Genomic DNA, 10630 nt, shown 5'->3' on the forward strand with positions numbered 1-10630 from the left:
AGTCGGGGTCGATGTGGAACAACCAGCGACGTTGTCATGAGTGGAGCACTCCAAGTACGTTCCGAGGTACGGATGGTCTTGGACGTCTCGAGAGTTGCCCGACAACAGTGACTATGGACCGCAAAGCTAAGTATAGCCTCGAGCTACTGGTATTCACCATTCAAGTACTTCAGAGGCGGCATATCAAGCTGCTTGTGTCCTAGCAGATATTCATGTCAGTACTTGCTATTCGTGCCTAACTACATAATAGGTAGCTTTGGTTGTATCGACTCGGCAGGGACTCGCCGATTAACCTCGCTCCCTTAACGTTGCTTATCTTATCTCGATCTCCGCAGGGGGCTTTGAAGTGATGACATAGCATGCAGTGGATTGGCCAATGCGTCTCGCAGAAATATTGGAGAAGGATACAAGTTACCTTTAGTAAAGGGACGGTACTCGGTATAATTTTAAATGTTGCAGGAACACCATTGGCATCTTGACATCTCAGCTCTTAGCCTCTTCCTTAGGAGAAGAATGATTTTGTTTCAGGCCAACAGGTGCTTGAATCGAGCAAGCTTCGAAGCTGGGGCCCGTTGGGCTTGGCCCGTGATGGCATTGCTGGAACTTGAAACCTGGGCGGTGGGACAGTGGCTGCTCAGACACACCAAGCTCTGAAGGCCTTTCTTGACCAGGTATTGAGACGAAAGCTTCACCTTGGCTTGTGTTGTCTTTCAGGAGTAGGCGGGGCATTCATATTGAGGGATCGTGAATCCCCGAATCCCCTCTTAGGTAATGGCATACGGTAGTGTGTAAACCCGCACTAGGCAACCATCATCAAAGTCTTTTCTGGTGTTGTTGATCGTGGAGTTCCGCCGACGATGGATTGCGCCTCACAGCTTGCGTAGGGGCGTTACTCAGCACGTTCGGTGCCACACGAGGTTGATCGTCGGGAAAGGAGCGCGACAGTGCTGAAAGCTATCGCCGTTGACCTAGGCGCAGCAATGCCTAGCTTTTATCATTGTCACGCCTTCACCTGTTCGAGAGACATACGGCTGCGTAGGGCCACTGGGCAGGAGTGACTAAGCCCCACTCGGCCTGGTAAAAGCTTCTTCTTGCTACACCCCTGTTGGCGGCACCAATCATGCAGAACGTCCCCTGCTTCTCATCTTTCACATTCACACTATCCACGCACCACGGAACCCCGGATGCTCATGCCTTCTCACGCTCATCATGCTGCTCACTTTCCTTTCAAGGGCGAGATGAGTGCTGTTGGCCATCGCGAGAATGATCGTTGGGCTGAAAACATCAGTGTGTTTTCTTAGACCGTATATCTTCCCCTCCCGAGGCTGGCTCGTCTGATCTACCACCATCAGAATAAAGTTATCTTCTCGGCGTTTCTACATAAACAGAAAACGCAAGCGGTATTGGTCCCACCCTTAATCCTAGGCTCATCAACATCAAATGGAAGGCCGGACGGACGGTATCTTAATGTGCCGGCCAAGTTTACCATTCCTCCGAACACTCCTGGACAACAGGCCACACAAGCACAATCGTAGCCCAGGTGGACACATGTCTGCAAGTGCAAGACACGGGAGACTCACATCCACCTCGAGCTGAGAGGACATGGTGCCGCGGTGTGCCTGTCAGCTTCGACAATGGAACTCGACCGATCTGCTCTTCAATGCAATTTCAGGGGCTCCCTTGGTTTGTATGAACTATGAAGCGCCCGCCATCGCGCTATTAGTGCTACCTTTATGGTAACCTAAACTTGCCCATAGCTGAGCCTTTCCCCGGTAAACCACCCAGCTAGAGTGTGCTACTTTGATCAGAACTTCTGCCTACCTTAGTGTAAAACGTTTCTTTCATTAAAGCACGTGTGCTTGCTTGACTTTGCTTCAGCTCGCCCCCCTACGCTCCTTCCTCTGGCATCTCAAGCTATTTCATATTTCACAGGTGACACCGGTGCTCGAGCCTGTCCGAGCCTCGACACGACCATACACTTTATATCCCGACTGGTTCCTTTCCCTGGTATCCTGCGGTTTACAAACTTCCCCAGTTCTGAAAATATGCAACAAGGCTATTCCCATCAACAAATGATTCGTGGCCCGGATGCTCTCATCTGAGCAGCTCTGCGAAGTGTGTCTTCCTCACACTGCCTTCTGGCTAGGATATCCTTTCTCGCTTCGACCTTTAACGCCGGCCTAGGGTGGACGCTACATTCGCCATAACATCAAATCCGGTCACCAGCTTTTGTTTCGAGAGGTGACGAAACAGCCTCGCCGCGACGACTCAAGACCAAAACGTCTGCCCTTCCGACCAAGGTCGTCATCTATCAACCAACAACTACCCTTATCGACACCATGGTTCTTCAATGGCACGTTGGCTTTCCTGTCATCCTGAAACTTTCATTGGCTATAACGGTCTGCCTCATTTTATACTTTAGCCAACATCCTGCACTTGACAGATTCGACCACCGCATATCAAACCTCGACCTGTCCCTCAAGCTTCCCAAAGGCGGTCTGAATTTCGGAAACAAGAGCGATCATCATGGCTTCTACTCCTCCGATGCTGCCGCCAAGTTTTGCAAGCACCACGGGTACCCCGTCTTCACTCCACAGTCAGAGACTGGCCAGCGCAAGGTATACGACCTGTTCATGGTCAACACAGAGCTCGACTGGATGGAAATACGCTTGAATTCTACCTACGACTACGTTGACTACTTTGTCATCGTTGAGTCTCCAAAGACTTTTACTGGCAGGCCCAAGCCACTCACGATCAAGGAGAATTGGGACCGGTTCAAGCCTTACCATGACAAGCTCATCTACCACGAGCTCGAATTCCCGTCAGACTTCAATCCGAGAAGGTCGTGGGACTATGAAGACTTACAGCGCAACGCCATGTACACCCAAGTGTTGCCTAGGCTTGTGGGCAAGCAGGCTCCGATATACGGGGACGTTATCCTCGTCGCCGACGTTGACGAGATTGCTCGGCCAGAGACACTCTTGGTGCTGCGAACGTGCCAGTTCCCCCGCCGCCTCACTTTGCGTAGCCGGTTCTACTATTACAGTTTCCAGTTCCTCCACACGGGACCTGAGTGGGAACACCCGCAAGCCACTTACTACCAGGGCTCACGCACACTCCTGCCGGCGAACCTCCGCATGGGAGACGGGGGCTTCAAGCCCCTTTACGATCTCGAGAAAGCGAATCTTGGAAACGCCTGCTGGCACTGCTCCAGCTGCTTCGCCACCGTCGATGAGTTTCTCACCAAGATGTCGTCCTTCTCCCACGAGTGGATGAATGGCGAAAGGTTTCGAAACAAGGACCGTATAGCCGACGCCATCAGGAACGGGAAAGACCTTTGGGGCCGGGACGTTGATCAGTTTGTGCGCCTCGAGAATAACACAGATATGCCGAGCATTCTGCTGGACGAGCCGGAAAAGTTTGGTTACATGGTGAATAGGGATGGGCCTTCAGCTGGGTTTACCGACTACCCATGACCGTCCCGGACTCCCGTCTCTTCCTTACTTAATCATGTTTGTTATTTTCTGTTCTGTTTAAATGGGCACATTAGCATGGAGTTACTGGTCACATGGCGGAATCGCATCATCATCGTCTTTTTTCTGGAGGAAGGGATGGATGGCGAATCCAAAAGGGAGGGCACCTGGCAAGTCCTCACGAGCACTAAGAGAACCGAAGCTCAAAGAATTGGACACCCTGTTAAATACATTCTCAACACCCGTGGTCGTGCCGCATTGTTTTGTGGGTGGTGTGAGAAACATTCCAGTTTCTTGATAAAGATGTATCTTAGTGATGTGGATGACATCGAATGAGCGAGCGAGCAATGAGTATTTGAGTGGGTACATGAGTTCCACATTCCATGTTCACCTTACGTGACAGTACGAAGTAGTCATCGACTCACCGAATACCATACACTCACTCGCTCGCTGTGAATTCGAGAAGGTCAGTGAGGTGAAATAAGTCAAGTTAAAGAGCTGAAAACCATTCTTGCCCATCCAGAGAAAATAGCCTAGGTGGTAAAGAGTGAGCGAGTGAGTTGGCGTCCAGTCAGTGAGTGTGGGGTTGACGACGGGAAGCAAGAAGGAAAAGCAGCTGTCCTGTCCGCTTGGCACTTCTGCCACCTCTAGCGTCCCAAGCATCACCAGGCCATCCCTGGCTAACACATCGTGGCATCGCTCATTGAATGGGTCCTGCGGGAGGGGGGATTTTCTTGCCCTCTCCCCCAAATACGTAGCTATTTCCAATAGAGGGCACATTTTCTTTTCACTCTCGTTTATTCTCCAAACCGGTTTCTCCGTTTATCAACCTGTCTGTCTACCTACTTCACTCGGTTTTCCCTTCCTTTTCAACTTTACATTCCTCTCTGTCTCTCTCTCTCTCTCTCTTCCGAACCTCCGAGACATTGAGAACACAACGCAAGAGACAGAGAGCACACCTCAGCGCAACGGCACCAAATCACCCCTCCTCTGTGTCTTCACCCCATGGGCCCTGCAGCAAAGGGGTGCGGAAGCGTCGGTTGGCGGACCAATCACGTCGCGCCAGCAGCAGATGGAAACCGATGCATTGATGCGCGATGCGCTGGCAGTCTCTGGTCTGTGTGCTGCGCAAAGGAAACGACAATAAGAGAGCGCAAGACTGCCGCTGCTGAACGAGAAGGAGAGAGGAAAAAAAAAAGAGACTGACTTTTTTTTATTTTTTTTTAAAAAAAACTAATGAACTTGATATCTTTTCCTTTCTCTTTGGCCCCTCTATTTCCTCTCTTTACTTTTTCTCCTCGAGACATCCGATGTTCTTTACTTTGGTTTCTTTCTACTGTTGTCTACCCCTCTCCTAACTCTATCAATTCTTGTACATTCACTCTCTCTCTCTCTCAACACCACCACGCACTGGTGCTGTAGTTCAGACCAGCTCCTGTCGATTTTACGGTGAAGCGGCTCACTTTCTTCACATACTGAGAAGTATATTGCGGCAGCAGAAACCTCATACAAATACAAGGTGGACAAATGATCAGGAGATCGTACATCAGTCATGATATTCATTTCGTCTACTTTCGTAGCATCGTCATGGCCACCCACTCATACCCCGCTCTGCTCCTTTCTACGTTGCTATTTCTCGCTTGAGCGGTGCCGCGTACCAGCATTTCTAGGCTAGATGACCTTCAAATGACTGGGAATTCCGGCGTGCTAACTTCAAAACCAAAGGCAAGCGCCCTGCTTCCAGAAATGCCATCCAAATTACCGCTTGAAAACAGTCCCCTTCCCTCCCGCTCCGGTATATGGGATATGGTGAAAACGCCATGGGGGACCTGGCACGCTTACTGCTGCTAATGCTGTCGCAGACCGACTAACAACGTCAGAAGGTCCATGATTTGGAGGACAATTTTGACACAACGACGTCTCGACACCGAACACCGTGCCGGTTTACCCCCCTCGTCTTCAGCAATCATGTTGCCCCTTTCGAATCCACTGGCCCACAACCCCAAGAGGGATGCGATCGAGTAGGAACGGCAAGGCAGGACAACTGGGCACGCGGCGGATCGAGACACCCAACGCGCGTTAGTGTTAGGCATCACCTGTTCGCCCACTTCATCAGCCACTGTAGCACAGCATCCAAGTTGGTCTCCTCCTTGGCGCTGATGCCGTAGCAGCAGACCTCGCGGTGGCCTATGGACTTGAGGTCAAGCGCATCGATCAGCTCGTCCACTGATAACTTCTGTGGGAGGTCCGATTTGTTCCCCAAAACAAGGAGCGGGATTTCCCTCAGAGATGCTTGGTCCATGAGAGCATGAAGCTCCTCCCGGGCTTGCTGCAGCAGGTCCATATCAGCGATATCGACGATGAAGACGATAGCGTTGACGCCACGGCAGTATCTTTCCCACATTGTTCGAAACCGGGGCTGGCCACCAATATCCCAACATTTCAGTGTAACGTGTCCTCGTTGCACCCGCTTCATGTTGAATCCGACCGTCGGGATCGAGCTACACGAGATTTCAGTTAGCCGAAGATGCCGCTAGCCGAGACCGATTACACCAAAGACGGCACAGTAGGCAGTTCTGAGGGGTGAAGAAGAAACGGAGGTCGCTTACTCGATGGTGAACTCGCCGCCCTACAAGTGTAAATGTCAGCGGGCGAACGGGTTTGGTGCGGAGGATGACATGGCAGGTGTAGGAAAGGATTCACTTACTGCAAGGACGCGGAGTAGAGACGTCTTACCCGCGTTTTGGAGACCGATCATCGTCACATCCATCTCTGTCGCCCTGTCGTCGCAAGTCAGCTCAAGCTCAAGATACCATCCCCAAGGATCGAGGGTAAGGGCAGAGTGGGCGCGGCGGGGTAAGGTCAGAGCGCGCGGGCCGTCCATCGCTGAAAATCACCCCCGCTGTTCATCGCGGCAAGCAAAGTGCACTCACCAAAACGTCCTCAACAGCCAGTCGTACACTTTCCGGAAAAGCCCCGCCATGGTGATGGTGGTGGTGTAAAATGAGCGCGATGCGCTGGCGTGGAGGAGGAAGTATGGTATGCGTAGGTGGCCAAATGAGGAGTCGCCAACGTGTGCTGGTCTTGGATCCGGATATAGCGCGACGGTAATAGAGGTTGCGCAACGGAGAAAGGTCGGTGGCGTGGCGATTGCTATTTCGTTCGGAAGAGACGTCGATACGGTGAGAGAAGGAGAGGGAGGAAGGATGGGTGCGGAGTTGTGATTTGGATGCTTAAGTATTCGATGCGCTCAGACGCCTTTAAAAATTGGAAATAAAAATGTCTCGTATGACCCGTGGTAACCGACCAAATGTCGCAAGTCAAATGTCGCTGGCATCGACGAGGTAGATGGCGGCGCAGATTGCTGCTCTGCTTCTGTGCGATGATGGGGGCGGGAGAGACAGAAAGAGAGGCTTGATGGGCGTCGCTGGTTTCTCGTTGGCGGGCGACGACACTGGAACTGAGAGCAAGTTGCGGCGCAGATGCAGGTGCAGACAGTGCAGGCGGCGGGCGGGAACCAGAAAAGAAGAGCGCAGGTGACGCTTGGCCTGGCCTGGTCTGTCTGTCCCTTTGGGGACGGAAGAGGTACCTCGAGCAGCCTGTGAGGTAAGGTAAGGTATAGTAGGTCCCCACCAAAAAAAGACGGGATGGTGAGAGTTGATGGGTCGTGGAAGTGACTGAGTACCTACCCTGGATCTGGCTCCTCAAGCTTGGGGTCGGGGAACCGGGGTCGGGAGGAGGGGCACAAGCTGTAAATGAACAGTGCCGAATTTGGAGTCGCAAGAATTGGCGGTTGGGGAAGAAAAGACGACTGAGAATAACCGCGTAGACAGGGTCTGCAGCGGTTACAAGATCACCGACTGGGGGTTCATTCGTTTGCTTCTACCGGATCAGGTGGATCTGCCTACGGTAGGCGCGAGAAAGGTCTGCGATCAGGGACGGTTAATGCGTAATTGTATGCCAACCGTGTGCCGGTGCACCTGAGTTCGGGTGTGAGTGCCTTTGCAGTACGTTATGTGCGGCAGCGGCATGGAAGTCAATCCACTGACGACAGCAAACGGCAGCGGTAGCAGGGATGAGATGCGAGCGTGGCGGCGGCGGCGGAGGGTGATTTTCGACAGGGACCAGCCTACGAGGCGGTTATTCAATACCACGGCGCTCGATCCGACTATGATGGAACTCTTTGGCAGACGTGGATGACTTGACCAGAGTACGCTTCCGTGACCTGATGTGAAATGAAAGCTCGCGGATATGCTCCCGGATGCCAATGCCAAAGGGACGGGATGTGACGGATGGTTGTATTTAGTGCAGGCAGTGCTTGTAATCCGGTGGGCGAACGGCCAAGGTAGGCAGAGGTAGACGGCGACGAGGCGCGATAGCCTAGACGTCCTGGAAGTCACCAGAACCCGATATGAGTGGGTCAAGTCGCTCCTAGCTGGCTTAGGTTGAAGAGTTGCAGCGATTCGAACCGCGGTGTCCAAAGTAAGGCCAAGACATGCAGACTTTCAAGGCTAATAAAGGAGACCCCGAAGTGATGCGGTGGGCGCGAAGATTGGCTCTCCACCTCGGATGTTGTTTAGTAGGCTCCAGGGTAAGGTAAGGTGTGCAAGGCAAGGTGGCTCAGGTGTTCACGTTTGCGGGTGGAAGGGTAGATGAAGTAGATGGCCGATAAATTCCCCAATACAGAAAGATATGTCGAGAAGGGGAAGGTGAGAAGAAGGATGAAGGGCGCGTGAGGATCCAGATTGTTACAGGCGGCACAACTCCAGATCTGTTTGGCAATCCCCGTCAAGCAACCTGCAAGGGCTGGCTGAGTGCGGGCCGAGGCAGGACGGTGCGATAGAGAGGGGAGAATGGTCGTCGGCGTTGGGCGTCTAATGACGTTGTGACTGTGATGAGAGGCGAGGCGAGAAGCGGGCGGCTCGCCGACAAAGGCGTTTGTTGGTGGCTACCTTGTTTCTTGGAGGATCACCAGCAATGGAGGTCGGGCCAGGTTCTGCGAGCGAGATGAGGAGGCAATACAGGCTCGACCTTGGGAGGCAGCCAAACGGGTATTTCGATGGCACGAGTTGAATGAAAGGCGGACCTTGTTGGATGAATAGAAAGCAATGAGACGGGAGCCTCGAGTCTATCAGGAAAGCAGGATGCAGACCGGGAGTATTTAGCAATAACGGTGCATGGTCAGGTAAGGGCCATAAGGTAAGGTAAGGTAAGGTGATGGAAGGGAAGGGAAGGGAGGGACCGTAAGGCAGGCTGGGCTCTTTCTCCAGGCAGGCAAGCACGCGGGCGACAAAAGCTGCAGACAACCCAATTATATTCATGGAAGGAAGGAACCTTTTCCGCAAGATGTACCTTCCACGGCTGGGGGTTAGTATGAGAAGGTTAAGGCAAGGAAGGCAGTCAGTCACCTCAGTCTTACGCCCAATGGAAGGTGCGGCACTTATTAAGCTAAGGTACCTACCTACCTTGCAAGAGATGAGATAATCTGGGCTGTTCTCTCTAAGGCACCTTACCTCACCTTCTCCGTTTCTCCAGATCCCGTACCAGCCAGTAGATGGGGAAGGGGCCATGAGAATAGAGGATGTAGGCGGGCGAGAAGAAGTCAGCATGCCATTTGTTTTTAAATAGCTTGGCAGAACAAATACGTTGGGTTGGCCGGATGATCTGAAAACCAAGGTCCGAGGGACGCCTCTACTACAGGACAGAAGAAAATCGGAATTTACGCCTGCGATACTCTCTCCCGAGGTAAGGTGGTGTCATCACACAAGTAGCAGGTGTTGGTACCGTCCATTGCCTTAGGTTACCTTGGTGTGCTTAGTGAGGAGGAGTGAGGTAGATAGAGATAATAAGTGCGGAACCTCGACCGAAAGCTGGAGAGGACAGGGGCTTGGCAGGTGAGACAGGCAGAGGCCAAGAGGCAAGGGCGACAGCAGATGTTATGCATCCCCCGGGCATCACCCTGCCATCATCTCATGACGGGTGCGGAGTCGCGGAGGCCGTGGACTACCTACACCTAGGTACAGAGAGTGAGGGCGGGAAGTACGTATCGCGAGTACCTCGGTGGGGATATCACACGTACTGTGTAGAATGTCCTTGGAGATGCCTTAGCTCCTGGCCTTGGGGAATCGGGCCCCAGTTAGTGCAGATTGGGCTGCAAGTCGCCAGCTGCTCGCTGTAATTTCTACTAATCAGAAGTCTTCCTTTGCTAGTTGCATTCTTTGGAGACTGCCGGAATCTAGATTCAACGGGGAGGGTACCCATCCACCGCGAGCATTGGTGAGAACCAACGATATCCGGGGGCACGGCATGACCACTTTTACGCCCAAAGGCCTGACCTGACTTGACCTTACCTCACCTCACCTACCTTACTTCACCTCTCTGCTACCCTACCCTCTAACTAGTGCGGATAACTGTTACACCTTGGGCCACCCAGTGAGGGTTGCTTACCCTGCCTGACGGATTCCAGTTTGGGCTGGGAATTTCATCTTGCTGAATGGTTTCCCTGGCTGGGTAGGCACTACAATCCTATGTGAGAATTCACTGTGCTGATTCGACTCAGTATGATCAGTCTAGTTCATTGCGGCCATGGCGCTGCCACCAACCCAATGTACCATCTCGATCATCAGACGAACAGAGCAGAGTTCCGTCAGCGAACCCGGGCGATGACAACCACCAACCATTGACGCGTCCACTTCCGCCGTCCATTCCCAGTCGTCGGGTTCACATCACGTTGAGTAACCAACCGGGTCCAGTCAAAAGTGACTGAAGTTTCGTGACAGATTAGAGGTAACGAATCATTGGTGTCACAGTCAAGAAAAAGCTGCAGAACACGCAACATCCCATCTCTACGACTAATTTACTTTGGCGTCCACAAGATAAAAAATTTAGTGAAAGGCCTTGTCCGAGGTGAAGGCTGGCGTACGGACGGGAGTGGGTCGGTCTCCGTGGATATCGGGTGCCACTCATAACGGGAACTCCGAGAGCATCTCAGTCCCGGGCGCAATCCCGCAACAGTGGGGTTCCGTCTCCGCGGGCCCTCCATTCCGGAGAAGCATCTCAAGACCAGGGCCCCGCACCTCAGATAAAGCACCGTTTTCGCACTGTCTTGGATAACGGCCTGCACCCTCGACGAGGCCGCGCCATGATTGGATGATGCA

General features: G+C 52.7%; 2 protein-coding genes across 2 annotated transcripts; one reads left to right on the forward strand and one right to left on the reverse strand.

The window, feature by feature from the left end:
- Positions 1 to 2339: 2339 nt before the first annotated feature.
- On the forward strand, positions 2340 to 3476 carry N0V96_001911 (uncharacterized protein; the record flags this gene model as incomplete). Its single annotated transcript, XM_053195180.1, has 1 exon — positions 2340 to 3476. One exon carries the CDS (start codon positions 2340 to 2342, stop codon positions 3474 to 3476), a length of 1137 nt encoding a protein of 378 aa, XP_053047451.1.
- A 2089-nt stretch (positions 3477 to 5565) lies between these two features.
- Positions 5566 to 6456, reverse strand: N0V96_001912 (uncharacterized protein; the record flags this gene model as incomplete). Its single annotated transcript, XM_053195179.2, has 4 exons — positions 5566 to 5974; positions 6083 to 6102; positions 6181 to 6253; positions 6407 to 6456. 4 exons carry the CDS (start codon positions 6454 to 6456, stop codon positions 5566 to 5568), a joined length of 552 nt encoding a protein of 183 aa, XP_053047450.1.
- Between the last annotated feature and the right edge of the window lie 4174 nt (positions 6457 to 10630).

The sequence above is a fragment of the Colletotrichum fioriniae genome, assembly GCF_027942845.1.
Source record: "Colletotrichum fioriniae strain IMI 355084 chromosome Unknown scaffold_2, whole genome shotgun sequence".
Classification (NCBI taxonomy): Eukaryota; Fungi; Ascomycota; class Sordariomycetes; order Glomerellales; family Glomerellaceae; genus Colletotrichum; species Colletotrichum fioriniae.